This window comes from Carassius auratus, chromosome 39 (assembly GCF_003368295.1).
Source record: "Carassius auratus strain Wakin chromosome 39, ASM336829v1, whole genome shotgun sequence".
Taxonomy (NCBI): domain Eukaryota; kingdom Metazoa; phylum Chordata; class Actinopteri; order Cypriniformes; family Cyprinidae; genus Carassius; species Carassius auratus.
Window position 1 is genome coordinate 2,736,609 of NC_039281.1, and position 18,484 is coordinate 2,755,092.

At 35.0% G+C, this 18,484-nt stretch overlaps 1 protein-coding gene across 7 annotated transcripts in view; it reads right to left on the reverse strand.

Moving 5' to 3' along the window:
- Window positions 1-18,484, reverse strand: part of col23a1a (collagen type XXIII alpha 1 chain a) — a 115,712-nt gene that overhangs the window by 31,420 nt on the left and 65,808 nt on the right. For 6 of the 7 annotated variants that reach the window (XM_026225121.1, XM_026225122.1, XM_026225118.1 and 3 more), the window contains exons 3-5: window positions 3,515-3,559; window positions 2,399-2,406; window positions 811-837 (exon numbers count right to left, since the gene is read on the reverse strand). In XM_026225121.1, coding sequence (XP_026080906.1) covers window positions 811-837; window positions 2,399-2,406; window positions 3,515-3,559 — 80 coding nt within the window. The remainder of the gene's footprint in view (window positions 1-810; window positions 838-2,398; window positions 2,407-3,514; window positions 3,560-18,484) is intronic. The other variant, XM_026225119.1, reaches the window with a different exon arrangement.

Here is an 18,484-nt window from a genome sequence, read left to right on the forward strand (position 1 = left end):
TTTATGAGATCAGGGCAGCTCTGCCCATATGTCAAAGTTCACATGTGATGTTTTGTCTACGCCCGGCTGCTTTCCCAGTGCTTTCCATTTCAGGGTTCAAGAAAGCTGGAAATTATAAACTAAAAGTCCTAAGTGTTTCTGGCCTGCTGTCCTGGACACACATTTAGCCAAAGGGATGAATCTATAGCGGTTTCACCAGAGAAACACCATTCCAGCGTAATTGAGCCCAGGAGCGCTTTCTCTCATTCCAGGAAACTCAGCTTCATTGTGGGCCATGTTGCTGAAATAGCAGCGAAAGAGGTTCATTCTTCATCAGAGACGATGGTGTCGATGATGAAGAGTGTTTGAAACTTTTGTAACGGATATGCAGATCATCGATTCATGTGTTTAATTCAGATTCCTGATTAATTATTCAAACTCCCTATATATCATTTGAGTTAATTACTATGTAAAACTCATTGTTGTTACACTTTTTAGTGCTTACTTTAGACACTATTACTAACACTTCTCTCCCTGCATAAGCAGTTTAATTCGTGTTCCTCTTAAAAATATATATTCTATCACACTGCGAACAAAAATATGCTTCAAGAAGGATTTGCTAAAATGTTCTACGGTTTAGTTATTTTTCTATTATGTGGAAATTCTCTGTTAGCTGGGGACTGCACAGATATTTAGTAAGACAGAAATGAAAAAAAAAAAAAAACAGAGATGAAGAGCAAGTCAACTGGAGGTGAAGCAATTAGAAAAAGACCTCCATAAAAATGGAGATTTAGACCCAAGAAGAAACTAGATAATTTAAAGGACATTTACCGGGTAACCGTCTCGCCCAGGTGTGCCCTGTGCAAAGAAAAATGAGATATAATGTATAAATAAGGACCTACAGTAGATGAAAATTAAAAAAAAGATTATATCCCAATGTAGCATCATGACAGATTTCATAATCTCAAGAGAATCTATGTTCAGCTTAAAAAAAACAAACAAATATTTTAAAATCCAGTGTGATAAAAAGTAAATTATTCGCAATAACCAATTTGAATTTGAAGATCATACTTACACATTGCAAAACTTGAATAGAAAAACACAACCTGTCAGTCTTTCAGCTCTGTTTTATGTGTTTATTAGTTGGAATAAAAGCACTTTGCAGGATTATAAATGAAAAGTGTTTTAGGGTTTCATAACATTGCAATAGACTTCTGAGTAAATAAACCGGTGGACCTCTGCTCTACAGAAGACCACAAACTAAACGTGAAAGTTAGCAAACCAACCTAAACTGTTAAAATGTTGAAAGCCGTCACATAATTTGACATCTGCAAGCATTAAACAGATCAATGAAATCTTCATGACAGCCTGTTAAAACTATGGATTCGAAGCCATATATCTATTTGCAACAAGATATTGACAGCTTAGTTTTAACCTAAATCTAAAGCAGGTGACAGACAGTTTGCGACTTGTTCTTACTCTGTGTTACACTTTTGTTGGATGCCAGAACTTTAATGTTGGTTTGAATATTCTAAAACTTTAATATCAGAAGCACCAGATCTCCTTAAGCTTGCGGCTGCTCTGAAGTGAATATTTCAGAACTTTATTATTTAAGCTTTATTCTGGAATCTCAGAAGAATGCTAATTCTAGCATGCAATTATTTTGTATAATTATTTGAAGGTTCTAGAAATGTAAAGGGTTAGTCCACCCAAAAAAAATTGATTTAGTCCGTGAGCTCTCAGTCCCTCCATTGAAAATGTATGTACGCTATACTGTCCATGTCCAGAAAGGTAAGAAAAACTTTATCAAAGTAGTCCATGTGACATCAGAGGGTCAGTTAGAATTTGTTGAAGCATCGAAAAAAAATGTTGGTCCAAAAAATAACACAACACCGTTCACAACACTGACGTATGACACTGCTGATGTGTTATCTTTGTTATTGCGCGCACCAGAGTACACGTCAGCAGAATCATTTGTCAGCAGCGTCGTATGTCAGCAGCGTCGTCAACGCACTCACAACAGACCCGGAAGAGAAGACAATGTTGAATAAAGTTGTAATTTTTGTTATTTTTGGATCAAAATTAATTTTTGATGCTTCAGAGTTTCAATGAAGGGACAGAGAGCTCTCTGACTTAATCTAAAATATCTTAAACTGTGTTCCGAAGATGAACGGAGGTCTTACAGGTTTGGAGTCATTAATGACATAATTTTCTTTTTTGGATGAACTAACCCTTTAATGTCAGATTAACTGGTGCAAATATTCTCAAATGTAAAAAAAAAAAAAAAAAAGAACTTGAAGGCCGTTTCTCAGGTTTTACTGTATGTCTCACCCTTTAAATGTTTTATCTGCCTTACCACAATACAGAGCCCATATCTGCAACATGTCATTATTTTGAAGTGTGAGGACAGGTTACTTACAGGGGGTCCTGAAAAATAAAAGAACATCAACAAAGAGACATTTAAAAGAATCCAAATGTCTTTTAACTTTCAGTTTAACTTCAATAATAACACAAAATTACGCTTCCACTTTTTTAACAAAAGGTAAACCTCTAAATCTTTTTTTCTGAAATGTTCGTCAGCGTTATGACCCTCAGAGGAGAAAAAGAGGTTTAAAAGATGTGTTGAGGTTTTACGAGGCAGAAAGTTTTACGAGACATTTACTCGCATCTAGATGCTGGCAGAGTTTAAAAGATAACGTTCACTCAGCACAGTCAAGTTCTGACCATTGTAAACGAAAATGGCCCCACCATTTGGAAAGCATTTAAAAGTAAGATGTTCAAAGAGAAAAATAATGTGAATGTGTTTTACGGTTATCAAAATTGTTTAGTAAAAAGATTAATCATTTAATTGACGAGGGTTCTAATTGAACAAGCGCTTTTAACTTTTGAATTATCATGGACGCATACGACCTGCCTTATGTTTGCGCTGATTTGTCTGCTAAATATCTTCCAGCTTTCCAATCCAGTTTTCTCCCTCACACTAGAGAAACAAACAGACTGTTGTGCAATGGTGTTGTCTCAACATTCGACTCTTCCTGCCCACTTCACGACCCAAACTACAACAAGCAGGCACAGCTAAACAGAACCACATCTAGCAGATTTAGTGACAAAATGACCCACTATCTCTATGTAAATAAAGTGTTCTGCCAATGTTTGAAGTTCCTCTCCCAGGGCAGCGAGGCTGGAACAAGTTTGAAAAACAGATGTAAAGTATTGTCCTTCTGTCCAAATGCCAGTTGTATGGGAACGCTGCATTAAAAGCTCTCTCAGTCTGTGCCCTTGAGAGCCATATGTGTCCACCGCACAGCTTACATAGAAATACATCACCATCTTAATTTGTATGGCTTGAGTCATCATCAGTCTGAGTTTAATACCTCTGAATCATCTGAGGGTCTACAGTGAATCAAAACAACATTCAACGAGGACTTCCTCCCAGTCACATCGAATGTTTATGAGTTTATGCACACTAGTAACAATGTTTACAGAAAAGTGCTAGATCAGGCATGAGGAAGAGAAATGAAGAGATTGCACTCACCAGGGTCGCCGGTTCTGCCCATCCGACCACGTTTCCCCGGAGGACCTGAAGTCAGGAGAGATGTGTAAATGTCTTACATAAAACAATTCTGTTTTCATTACTGAGGTTTCTGAACGATTGACTCAAATTACTTTCAGATCAGACCTTTGTAGAATCCCGGGAGAATCCTAAGATGAAGTTATAATGAACTTTAAAATATATTTCAATAATTTCAACAAAGAAATGTCTGGGTTACATTTGATAACAAACTAAACTAAACAAAAAAAAAAAAAAAAAAAAGAATTGAAGCATTTTTAGTACATTTTAGTAGATTTTTCATGTGAAATTATTTTCATGACAATGTAACAATTCCCATTAAAGTAATATAGAAATTTTGCTGAATATAGTTTTGAAACTATAAGTCATTAGTTTTAGATTAAACAATTGGTGGACCCCCTGCTGAAGACTCCAGCTATATTTAAAAAAATCTTACCTAGAGATATATATTTATATAAATGGCATTAATTAAATTTATTACAACAAATACTATGATGTGTTTTTAGAGCTAGTTCACAATTGAAATAATAATTTTTGTTTGCTATATAGTAATGGGAAATATATTTTCTGGGGTTGGGGAAAATATTTAATTTATTTTCATAACTATCAAGCAACTGCCGGAGCAGTTTTTATGAGATTCACGCTAATAGAAGTCCATATGAGCCAAACTTACACAGTAATTTGACCTAGGCAGTAGAAAGAGGTGTGAAACCAGCACTACGTCTGTGATGCAGAAACCAGGACAGTTTTCCATTTAAAGTGATCTGGATTAGGTGCAAATCCATTGCCCACAGACATATGCAAATGAAGTGTTTATATCTGTGCACCTCGCATCACTCCTGTTCATGTATATGAAAGTCAGAACAAAGCATCTGAGGGAATACCTCCCTGACGGTTGCCAGACCCCATCCTCTCTGTTCCTCTGGTTAACCGATTAACCCCCTCCTTCTCTCTGTTCCCTGGGCACTAAATCACTTCCATCAAGCTCTTTCCCTCCTCTCTTCTTTAGGTACTGTGAAATAGAAACCATACCTGAGCGAGGCAGGAGAGGGGGATGCTAACGAGCTCGTGTCGCAGACACACTTTTCTTGTTGGCATTATTGTTATTGTTCCAGGTTAATCAACCCCTGCTGATTCAACCTCTATTAGAAAGATTGTCAAGAAAGGGTCTCATGGTTTCACTTCCACGGTGTGTTTCACTTTACTAAATCTAAAGCATTCGGCATCCTTACAGGAATGTTCAAGGTTCAGTTCAACTTAACGGAACGGTTCATCCAAAACTGAAAATTTGCTGAAAATGTATTCACCCCCAGGCCTTCCAAACTGAGGATGAATTTGCTTCTTCATCGGAACAGAATTGGAGAAATTCAACATCATGGATCGCTTTGTAGTGAATGGGTGCCATCAGAATGAGCAGAACAGCTGTTAAAAGCATCAAAATAATCCGCAAGTAATCCACATGACTCCAGTCCATCAGTTAACATCTTGTGAAGTGTTTGTAAGAAATGATGGACTAGAATTGTGTGGATTATTTGTAGATTTTTGTAGACTCTCTTTCTGACAGCACCCATTCACTGCAGAGGATCCACTGGTGTGCAAGTGATGTAAAGCAGATCTGTTCTGGTGAAGAAACAAACTCATCTACAGTACATCATGCATTGCCCGAGGTTGAGTACATTTTCAGCAAATTCCAAATTCATCTTTTTGGGGGAACTATTCCTTTAAAGTCTGTGACATGTTGTCGATTAACACAACACATACATTCTACATGTACTGTCGGTCAGTTTGTAAAAACAAGCTAAAACTTAGTTTATAGTTATAATGCAATTAAAATCTATTCAGAAAACTATGCACTGACCAGGTGTTTCCCCACAATTTTTCTATCTATAATGAATGCAAAATCTTGCTGAAACTTTTTTCCAAAAAGTAAAAAAAAAATAGTATCAACCTCAAACGTTTAAATAGTGTACGTTTTAACTTCTACGTCTTAACTTCCGTTTGTTCCAGTATCCTGATGAACAAAGCAACAAAACCTTTTTGAAAACAAGCAGTCTTACAAGTTCATTTATTCCCGCTGAAATTACACACTTCGCCTAAATGTTGTAACAAAAATGTGCTTCACATTACTGCTTCAAATTCCCTCCAGGACGGAGTGCACTGTTGACTTCAGCTGTAAATACATAAGCATACACACAATTATTGTTTGTTTTCACAGACTGAGGAACTTGTTGAAGTTATTATCCAACGTAAACGCCAGGATCTTATTGATGCTTAAATTAGAAACTGTATAAACTTGTATAAAACCTGTAACATGCCTTTCCAGAGGTTAAAGGTCACTGTAACAAGTGTACTGGAAGTTGCTTTCTACAAACCTAACTTCTAACATTCTCTTTCTATTGCTCTCTCTTACTCTCATGTGGTCTGTTCTATATCATATAAGGCTTTCAGCTCAACTTCCCCTATTGTAATGATTTCAACATAGTGAAAATAGTGAGTTGTGACATCATCTTTGACCTCTTGTGTCTTACTGCGCTACACACTTTCACGTTACAAAAGACCAAAGTACAATGGCTATAAATACAAGTGTAACTATGTTCTTCACCAACAGAGGCCTTAAACACCATGAGGAACTGAGGCTGATGGCTCAGAGATGAAGACACTGACGAAAGGGGCCTCTCATGCTTTTTATCTGTCAGCATTTGATGAACTGTCACATGGACAATTATCATAACAGAAACAACTGCGAGATTAAAAACTTGAATCTGGATGCAATTGAGGTCTCCGGGGTCTTAAATGTCTCCTATGCTCTCCCCTATAGCTGTCCCGTTACGTTAACATTAAGAAATCAGATAATTGAAGTGTATCGTTTTTCTCAGCTTTGACGATCTAACCACTCAAATTCCGATCCTTATCAGATCAGAAAGGTCTGGTTCTTATAGTCACGCATAGGCTTGATTTAGCTACTGTGCTATTTTGTCTTAAACTAATGAAAACATTGCTTTTCTCCGGCTTTGTGTTGGGCGCAACAACTGTTCGCAATAAGCGTCAACAGCGAAATCACAGAAGTCAATCTTCTCAGTTCCTAAACCACAGCTGTGTTTTCCTCTCCAATATCCCTTGCTGACAAAATTAAAGTCTAAAAATGGAAAGGAAATGAAATTCATACCAGAATGTGTGGGGGTAACACTGTGACAACCCTTTGTCCCAGGAAATTTTTACTTAATCTGTCTAACAAGAAGTTCACATATTATTCTATTATTAACATTATGAACATTATCAATTATCCAAAACTGGTTACTCAATAAAAGAATACATTGAACTTGAACCAGTTTCTCTGCATAGCTATAGAAAAAAATACATGACATCTTTAAATGGGTAGTAGATTAAAGTTAACTAAAACCATGAATAATGTTACTTGAAATAAAATAAATATTAACTAAATAAAATGAAATATAAATAAACTTAAACTTTAAATATGATCTATCTCCTCGTTTTCATTTAGTTTAACTTGAAGTACTAAACTAACCAAAACTACAGAAAACTAAAACTAATAAATAAAAATGCTAACACTTTACATTGAGGCCCCCTTAGTTAACATTAGTTATGCATTCAATTACAATGAGCAATGAATTTGTTACAGTATTCATTAATCTTTGTTAACATTAGTTAATCAAAATACAAATGTTCATTGTTGTTGTTAACTCAGTCAGATCTATTAAATATAAATATTTTGATTTTAATACTGTACTAAAATTTGCATTAAATAAGATTAATAAATGCTTTAAAAGTGTTTTAATTTTTAGTTTATTTTAACTAAAGTTAGTTTTAACTTTATTTTAGTTTATTTAAAAATATATATATAAAAAATGACAAAAATACAATAAAATTATTAAAACTAACTAAAATAAATGTAACTTTTTTTGCTATTTACTTAAGCAGTCTTGCAATGTGACACTTACATGTAATATTTCAAATTACAGTATGTACAGTATATAGAAGTGCATCTCAATAAATTAGAACTTTGTGGAAAAGTTCATTTCAGTAATTCAACTCAAATTGTGAAACTCGTGTATTAAATCAATTAAGTGCACACAGACTGAAGTAGTTTAAGACTTTGGTTCTTTTAATTGTGATGATTTTGGTTCACATTTGACAAAAAAACACCAATTCACTATCTCAACAAATTAGAATATAGTGACATGCCAATCAGCTAATCAACTCAAAACACCTGCAAAGGTTTCCTGAGCCTTCAAAATGGACTCTCGGTTTGGTTCACAATCATGGGAAAGACTGATCTGACAGTTGTCCAGAAGACAATCATTGACACCCTTCACAAGGAGGGTAAGCCACAAACATTCATTGCCAAAGAAGCTGCCTGTTCACAGAGTGCTGTATCCAAACATGTTAAGAGAGAGTTGAGTGGAAGGAAAAGGTGTGGAAGAAAAAGATGCACAACCAACCGAGAGAACTGCAGCCTTAAGAGGATTGTCAAGCAAAATTGATTTAAGAATTTGATTGAACTTCATAAGGAATGGACTGAGGCTGGGGTCAAGGCATCAAGAGCCACCACACACCGATGTGTCAAGGAATTAGCTGAACCACAGACAACATCAGAGGTGTCTTACCTGGGCTAAGGAGAAGAAGAACTGGACTGTTGCCCAGTGGTCCAAAGTCCTCTTTTCAGATGAGAGCAAGTTTTGTATTTAATTTGGAAACCAAGGTCCTAGAGTCTGGAGGAAGGGTGGAGAAGCTCATAGTCCAAGCTGCTTGAAGTCCAGTGTTAAGTTTCCACAGTCTGTGATGATTTGGGGTGCAATGTCATCTGCTGGTGTTGGTCCATTGTGTTTTTTGAAAACCAAAGTCACTTCACCAGTTTACCAAGAAATCTTGAAGCACTTCACGCTTCCTTCTGCTGACCAGCTTTTTGAAGATGCTAATTTCATTTTCCAGCAGGATTTGGCATCTGCCCACACTGTCAAAAGCACCAAAAGTTGGTTAAATTACCATGATGTTGGTTTGCTTGACTGGCCAGAAAACTCACCAGACCTGAACCCAGAGAGAATCATTGGGGTATTGTCAAGAGGAAAAGAAGAAACAAGAGACAAAAAATGCAGATGAGCTGAAGGCCACTGTCAAAGAAACCTGGTCTTCAATACCACCTCAGCAGTGATACAAACTGATGACATCCATGCCATGCAGTATTGAGGCAGTAATTAAAGCAAAAGGATCCCCTACCAAGTATTGAGTACATGTACAGTAAATGAACATACTTTCCAGAAGGCCAGGAATTCACTAAAAAGTTTTTTTACTTTTATCTATTTTATTTTATTTTTTTATTGGTCTTATGAAGTATTCTAATTTGTTGAGATAGTGAATTGGTGGGTTTTTGTTAAATGTGAGCCAAAATCATCAAAATTAAAAGAACCATAGTCTTAAACTACTTCTTCAGTCTGTGTGAAATGAATTTATTTAATACTCAAGTTTCACAATTTGAGTTGAATTACTGAAATAAATGAACTTTTCCATGACATTCTAATTTATTGAGATGCATATATATATATAAAATATCGCTGTTAATCTATTCTCAAAGTTGGGTTGGGAGCTGGGTCTATACTACGCGAGCTATGATGACTTTCATCTTGATATTTTAGCGCGGATGTATAACTAGCCGAATCTTTGCTTAAAAAAATACGCAAAGCATATGCGCTGCAGACGCATTATGTGTGAAACAAATAAGATTGTTTGCACCTTGTGCAATGTGGAATTCGTTTACAGCTTTCTCAAGCAGTTTGTGATGCATTTTGGAAACAGGCGATGAGCCCCTGGTCTAATGCACCACTATTTTGAGAAACCTGTTCTCAAAGACTTAACGTTACTTTTAGTCATTATTTTAATTGGGTATCACACATAATTCTGAATGCATTCGGCAGAATATAAATGAGCCATTTTAATCTAGATTAATCAAGATTAATTCCAACATTAGAGTGAGATTAATCTAGATAAAAAAATTTATCTATGCCCACATATATATATGCAATTTCTGGAAGTAAAAATCAAAAATTTTAACATTTAATTGATAATGTAAGCTGTTTTCATCACCAAGGCGTTATTCATCGCACTTTAAAAAACTGCTTTCATGTTCAAGCGAAACGCAAAAACAGAGAGAGTTATTTTGCTTTCTGTGATGTCTGACAGGTGGTTTATGTTGACTGGAGGAGCTTGTAACAGAGCAGGGAATCTGACTGTTTAATCAAATGCTGTTGCTCATGAGAGATCACGAACGGCCACATAACAGAGCCAAACTCAACCGTTTCAAATGAGGAGGGGAGAGGTGTGTTATCTGGACATTCCAGTGTGTGTAAGTTCACACATGCTGTATATGCGTGATGTGGTTCAAGTGTCATGTGTTAAACAGCAGTGTTTTCAAGACGTTGCTTTTGTACAATTTTAAACTAAACTGAGCTTTTTAAGTACATTATCATTATTAGTAGGGTAAATATAAAAAATTTATAAATAAATAAATAAATAATTTTCTGATGAATTCCAGGTCAAATTTCACCCCAAAAATCAAGGGAAGCAATATTTATTTCCTTTTATTTATTTATTTTATATAATGTAAAAATGAATTTATAATAAATACAATCTAAATTAAATATATTAAATATGTAAATATATAAATTAATGCATTTCAATTATAAAATATTATTTCGATTTTGTAGTGAAATATAACCCGGTCATTTCACTTAGTTCACTTAAGCAGTCATGCAATGTAAAAAATACATGCAATAATTTGAATTATGTAAAAAAAAAAAAAAAGTTTGAAATGCCATAATTTCTATATAAATCTGTTATTTAAGTTGATTAAATTAAATTGATTATTTAAAGTGTCTTTTTTCTTTAAAAAAAAATATAGTAAATCAAAAGACTACATCTCCTATTCCCATATTTTTTCAAAGACAAAGCATAAACCAGCAACCAATGTACATCGAGGATATATATGGCAGGATCCTTATAATATATGACCTAATATGACAATGACCAGACCTTCATGCCTTGCTTGTCATGCTTTTTATGCGCTATTACATGAAAGTGTAATTTTAGCATTATGTTTGCAGGGAACATGACTGTAAATCTATATGATTTCTGCTTATGAACAGTGTTGTGCTGTATTGCATTAACTGCAAAAATACCTAACTGTATTTCAGGCTTAAATATGATATGCAATTGCAACGCTTCATTGAGTTTTTCAGAGAAGGGACAGATTGGTGTGGTATAAAGGTAAAATTATATGAAAAATAATGAGTTTTTTTTTTACAAAACAAAGCATGAACACATATTAGACTGCACCCCATAAACTCAATCAAGCCTAGGAAAAAAAACTGTAAACCACCCCTTTAAGACAGGTAAGAGGTTAAAGTCATTAATCACGACTAGTCCTTACAATTTCACAGCACAGGAAACGTGACTGCACACAAACTCATAACACACTTGCATAAACCTGATGTTTCTTACATGTTTACAAAGTCATAATAAGCTCCATAATGATGTATTCATGTTATCTGCAAATAAGCAAAACCATGTTGTTTCTAATGGTTGCAAGTGATTGTTCTGTCTCTACCACTCTGGAACAAGCTGACTTTAAGACATAAGCAGAACATTCCAGTGATACAATCAAATCATGCAGCATCTGCTGTCTACAGAGGTGTTTTACAGACCGATTCAATCCAATTACAGGTACAAAACAACAGTCCAGGGTCCAAAATTAACACTCGCCAAGTATCAGATGCTAGAAAAAACAAGCTCTGCAGTACAGTAAGTAAGGAGGCTTTGTAGTGAGTGATTACAATGAGTTACTCAGCAGTTGGCTGAACATAATACATGATTAAAATACAGGTCCTTCTCAAAAAATTTGCATATTGTGATAACAGTTCATTATTTTCCATAATGTAATGACAAAAATGTAACTTTCATATATTTTAGATTCATTGCACACTAACTGAAATATTTCAGGTCTTTTATTGTTTTAATACTGATGATTTTGGCATACAGCTCATGAAAACCCAAAATTCCTATCTCAAAAAATTTGCATATTTCATCCGACCAATAAAAGAATAGTGTTTTTAATACAAAAAAAGCCACCCTTCAAATAATTATGTTCAGTTATGCACTCAATACTTGGTCGGGAATCCTTTTACAGAAATGACTGCTTCAGTGCGGCGTGGCATGGAGGCAATCAGCCTGTGGCACTGCTGAGGTGTTATGGAGGCCCAGGATGCTTTGATAGCGGCCTTAAGCTCATCCAGAGTGTTGGGTCTTGCGTCTCTCAACTTTCTCTTCACAATATCCCACAGTTTCTCTATGGGGTTCAGGTCAGGAGAGTTGGCAGGCCAATTGAGCACAGTAATACCATGGTCAGTAAACCATTTACCAGTGGTTTTGGCACTGTGAGCAGGTGCCAGGTCGAGCTGAAAAATGAAATCTTCATCTCCATAAAGCTTTTCAGCAGATGGAAGCATGAAGTGCTCCAAAATCTTCTGATAGCTAGCTGCATTGACCCTGCCCTTGATAAAACACAGTGGACTAACACCAGCAGCTCACATGGCACCCCAGACCATCACTGACTGTGGGTACTTGACACTGGACTTCAGGCATTTTGGCATTTCCTTCTCCCCAGTCTTCCTCCAGACTATGGCACCTTGATTTCCGAATGACATGCAAAATTTGCTTTCATCCGAAAAAAGTACTTTGGACCACTGAGCAACAGTCCAGTGCTGCTTCTCTGTAGCCCAGGTCAGGCGCTTCTGCCACTGTTTCTGGTTCAAAAGTGGCTTGACCTGGGGAATGAGGCACCTGTAGCCCATTTCCTGCACACGCCTGTGCACGGTGGCTCTGGATGTTACTACTCCAGACTCAGTCCACAATCTTCCTCAGGGTCCGGTCACCTCTTCTCGTTGTGCAGCGTTTTTTGCCACACTTTTTCCTTCCCACAGACTTCCCACTGAGGTGCCTTGATACAGCACTCTGGGAACAGCCTATTCGTTCAGAAATTTCTTTCTGTGTCTTACCCTCTCGCTTGAGGGTGTCAATGATGGCCTTCTGGACAGCAGCCAGGTTGGCAGTCTTACCCATGATTGCGGTTTTGAGTAATGAACCAGGCTGGGAGTTTTTAAAAGCCTCAGGAATCTTTTGCAGGTGTTTAGAGTTAATTAGTTGATTCAGATGATTAGGTTAATAGCTCGTTTAGAGAACCTTTTCATGATATGCTAATTTTTGAGATAGGAATTTTGGGTTTTCATGAGCTACGCCAAAATCAACAGTATTAAAACAATAAAAGACCTGAAATATTTCAATTGGTGTGCAATGAATCTAAAATATATGAAAGTTAAATTTTTATCATTACATTATGGAAAATAATGAACTGTTATCAAAATATGCTAATTTTTGAGAAGGACCTGTAGAATCCTGAGAAAGATAATCTGACCCTCATTTATTTCAGTGCTGCAAGCTACTGTATTAAGATCAATCACAAATATTTTGCCTCATGTTACAAAAGCCTTTGACCTCTAAACTTTTACTTAAGTATTTCTTTCAATTAGTAAATATGAATTTCTATAAAATAGATTTATACATTTAAATATATGTAATGTAAATGCATGTGTGTAAAATTTTAGAATTGGTGAATCTATCTTCCTGTTTATTTCTGTGAAGTTGCTTTGACACAGTCTGCATGTTATAAAGTGATATATATATATATATATATATATATATATATATATATATATATACAAACACTACATAAATAGAATTGTATATATAATATACAAAAATTACATTGTCAATAAATTATATAATATTAAATAAATATCATTTTCTATTTTTAGATATGTATTTAATATGTCTAAAATGGACCTTTTGTCCACCTGAATGTTATCTATGGTATCTAGTTAAAAAACACATGTGAGGAGCGAACAGCAGACAGGTACAGTACATCATGTGGTCTTGATTCCCATATTAGACACTCATATTTTGGTGCTCCATTAAACCCAGTCTAAGCAAAACTGTAGTCTGAATGAGCATGCAAGGTATGAAAGTCGGCTCAAATACAAAAATGCCGTGTTTTTAAATATTGCAGACAAACTCACACAGTCTGAGTTTAAAACATTCGTAACTTGAGCACTAGACATTTTAAATATAGCATTACTGCACCCTGTTATCATTAAAACAGTTTCTGATGAAGGTAAACCACAAGCTCAGGTTTTCGGGAAGTGGAAATCTTTTCAGCAAGTTTTAGCATTAATGTGAACACCTCTGTAACTTGAGCCATGATTTTCCTATCCCTGCGGAAAGAATTTATTTAACCTTGCCTAGTGACCACAACATTAGTCTGCGGGCAGCGTTACCTTAATGTATGCTTTTACCTTTACAGCCACTTCAGCTGTTCACTGACAAAACATGTTTGATTGTGTAGCACTTTCAGTTATAGCAGGTGATAATCAGCATCAAGCTTATGATTGGGATTTTATTTAATTAAATAACATGAGAAGAAGATTGAGAGAGGAGAGGCGTCCAGATTGACAGCGCTTCCTGTTCAGGGTGAACTTGGGAACGTATTGACATGCATGTTGTAATACTTATGAAGTTCTGCCAGATCACGAGCCACTAAGCTTTTTAGACATTTGGCTGTGCAGCCAAATAAAGTCGGACAAAGATGACTGGCTATCATTTACACCTCTGAACACCTAACCCATTGATTTCACAGCAGAGACTGTCAGCTTCAGTGAACAGCTCATTCCTCAGCGGAAAACTGAGAAAGTGTGGAGAGAGTGAGAAAAAGAGAGTTAAAGATAGAGAGAGAGAATTCACAGCACTATGCTGGAATTGAACAGATTGATATTATGATTGTCTAAAAGCATTGCAGATCTACTATTTATCGCAGACTATTTAAATAATGTTGAATTATATACATTTAAATTAAAATAATATACACAATATTTAAAATAATAACATAATATAAAATAAAATAAATAGATATATTTAAAAAATATATAAAATAATTGTAAAAAATCTTACTATTGTGTATGGCATGGTATGACAATGTTTAAAGTCACATTTCAGTTTTATATTCACCATACTTAACGGTAATTCATTTGCACTTTTTAAATGTGCCCTAGTTGATTTAAATTAAGTGAATATTTTGAAAGAAAATAAAACCTTCCAATCATAGTTTAAAATCAAAACAAGTCTTTTCTCTGTCAAGTGATTTTTTTTTGTTTTTCATCTATCTGTGCCAGGCACACTTCACTCAACAAGATCAGATGCTTGGCCTTTCAGTGCACTGAAAACACAAGCCCACATATGAAAACACCTCAAAGAGCCTTCCATATGTCACTTAATACGTAACTGTCACATGATGCTGACAGATTTGCATGACATAAGCAATATTATTTCAAATTAAAATCAATAGCGTAGGCCTATAGTAAAAACACATTTCTAGTGTCAATGAAATGCAGACCCGTGCCGAAGTAATCAAGTGTTTCCCTTTGATATAAGGATGCATTTTTGACAGTGGAGAAGACCTGCCAAGTCTGGATTATATGTCAAGCATCCATGTTTAATGGGACACGATGTTTGTCCAACTTTGAGGAAACATCTCAATTTAGACAATTAGAGTTCACAGTATTCTCTTCTGGGATTTGATTCAGAAAAAAGCCTTCACTGCTGTTTAACTTTCCGCTGGCAGTATTGTTTTTGGTTGCTTGTGAGATCACAGCCAAATGCAACTGAGGTTCCTGGCATAAACACTGCATTGAGGCAGAGGGGTTTCTTTAAAGCACTGCCATTCTCTTAATGTGACTTGAGGAGCAAACTAAGACATTTGAAGTCAAAACATTATACATCTCTGTCACAATTACATGCTCAGATACCAGATGTCGGAAGGCTGAATCTCTTATGCTATTACGCTACGATTTCCCAACAAAGATGAACAATGCAGAAACAAACCATCTGTTTCTGAGGAGCTTCAGCATCTGTCACACTTTCCAAGTAGACTGGCCTTGGGCTAGACGTCTCTTATGACCGACTGGATTGTCCATCTTTTCAGAGACTTTAAAAATAATCAAACACAGATCTTTGCTCAACTTGATCTGGTGCGTGTCCAAGTAAACTGATCAGGCGTAGTCAGACGTTCCTGAATGACACACTCTCTTTGAATACTGTGATCATTTGGGCTCTTCCTGTGCTCTCTGGACCATTACATCATCTGACTTTACACAATCTGGCATCCCTGTTCCCACTCAGTTGTCCAACTTTTTGGCTGTTCTCTGGGGTCGGATGTGTTCTGTTGTCTTAATGTCTTCCAGCAATATTTCTAATTAAACTTGGGCTGCTTATCTGTTCTGACTGGTTTGAATATTCATGTACTGTATGTATAATTAAGCGTATTGGGCTGATCATCCTTTACACTTGTTTCCAGTTTTTCTATCTGACTCTGATTACGTGACTCATGATGATAAAGATTTTTTTTTTTTACAGTTTGAAAGCCCATAGGGAAGACAAATCACAAAAATCACTTTAACATCAAGCATTTTTCCTAGGAAGCACTGAAATGATGTAAAGAACAAATGAAGATGTCTCCCTTTTTCCATATTTTTCTCTAGAGAAAAAAACTTGCAAGCGATCACAATAATATCTCCAACTGTGCTCAAGATATAGGAAGATACCAAAGTCTATGATTCAAATGTATCTCAGTATGAATTCAAACATTTCTCATCAAATACTAGACCAAATAATCTGAGCTATACTACCCATATTTTTTGTCAGTTTTACAACTTTACTTTTAGAAAAAATTTGTTTACATTTTAATTACATGAACTGCTGTGCAGAGTTGTTATTGTTAGTGCCTTTTTTTATATAATTGAGAAAACTTTATTTGTTACCAATTGTTTTATTTATTTATTTTTTATATTTTATATTTTACTTTTTTTTGTTCTTTGTGTCTTTATAGTTTTTTTTTGTGGTTTTAGATTTAGTACATCAAGCTAAACTAACTTAAAATGAGAAAGGTTTTAAAATGAGAAAATTTTGGGATTTTAGTTTATTTCAGTTATTGTATTTTTAATCAGTAACACAATTTTTTTTATGGTTTTAGTTTTAGTTACAGATTTAGTTTTAATGAACTATAATAAGTCTGGTTATTGTTAACTAAAACATTTTTTTGTAATTGGCAACTGAAACGGCTAAAATTAAATAATATATAAATATTTAATTAATTTAATTAATAGAAAAGTAGAAAAAATAATTACTAAAATAAAATAAAGGACTAAAAGGACTAAAACTAAAATTTTAATAAAAATAAAAATATAAACAGAATATTTAACTAAAATTAAAAATGCTAATAAATACTACAATAGTATATAAATAACATTAGGCCTACTGTTTTTTGCAACCCACTTTACATAATTAGACATATTTTAGAGTGAAACAGCTACAAGTGGATGCTACATGCTAGAATGCAGCAATGCAGAATAATTAAAATGGCAAAAATGCCATTTTAGTTTGATTGCATGTTGACTTATAACAGACCAAGTTTCCATAGTTATGTAAAAGCCACTTCTGAGCATCTCGTGTTTCTCTGAGATGTCACCATGATTTCAGTGAAGTTAAACAATTTCCAGAATATTTTATAATGTTGTTTGTGTCAACATAAAAAAAATGCCCTGGACAAAAGGGCACAGACAATAACACCATCAAAAAGCCATTAAAAAACAATCAAACAACATTACCCAGAGTGATGCAAACATACAGAAACACAAAGCAATTTAATTAGACCAGTAACTGTTCAGCTCGCCATACTGGGTCACATATGGCGGTGGTGTGGGCGGACGGGTCATCAAACACATTGCCCTGCAGATTTGCCATCTATTAGTCGGAGTGTGAGAGATCCCCTTCATGTTGACAGTACAACGCTACATGTATGTATGAGTTGAAGCTGAACGTGAACCAACTACATTTTAAAAGGTGATTTATGATCGGCTAATGCCAGAAATGACGATTCGGTGAACCAGGCACTTCATCATGTGAGAAAAGGCCACACACGGAGGCCAAAGGTCACACTGAAAGCCCACCGGATATGTGGTTTAACACAAATCCGTTTCTGTAGGCCATACACACTATAATCGAATCCAAGTGGAACAGGTATTTCAGGAGCGGTTGATGAGATGCTGATGGGAAAACAATGACTAACAAAAATGACTAAAATCATCACTAATTTTACTGTTCCAAAGTTTGATGTCAGTATTATTATTTTATTATTATTTATGAAAGGAAGAAATAAATCAATACTTTTATTTACCAAGGATGCATTAAATTGATCAAAATATTTCTATTTCAAATAAATGCTGGACTTTTGTCATTTCCATCAAAGAATCTTGAGAAATAGATATCATGGTTTCCATAAAAATATAAAGCAGCACGACTGTTTTCAACGTTGATAATAATAAGAAATGTTTCTGAGCAGTAAATCAGAATATTAGAATGATTTCTGAAGATCATGTGACACTGAAGACTTGAGTAATGATGCTGAAAATGCAGCTTAGCATCATAGGAATACATTATATTTTAAAATAATAGAAAACAAGTATTTTAAACGGTAATTTTTACTGTATTATGATCAAATAAATGCAGCTTTGTGAGCACAAGAGACTTCTTATCAAACTTTTGAACAAGCTTCAGTCAAATCATTTTTAACAGTTAGATTAAACACAGGGTATTATAAAATGTAATGCTTTAAATATTATACTTCAGATTAGTGACTTCAACAAACCCGTAAACCTAAGTAACTATGTAACTTGCCTCAGATGTCTCACTGAAAGCAAAGAAGCAAATGAACCAATCTAAATCATCATTTCAACCAATAAAAGCTGTCTAATATACTCA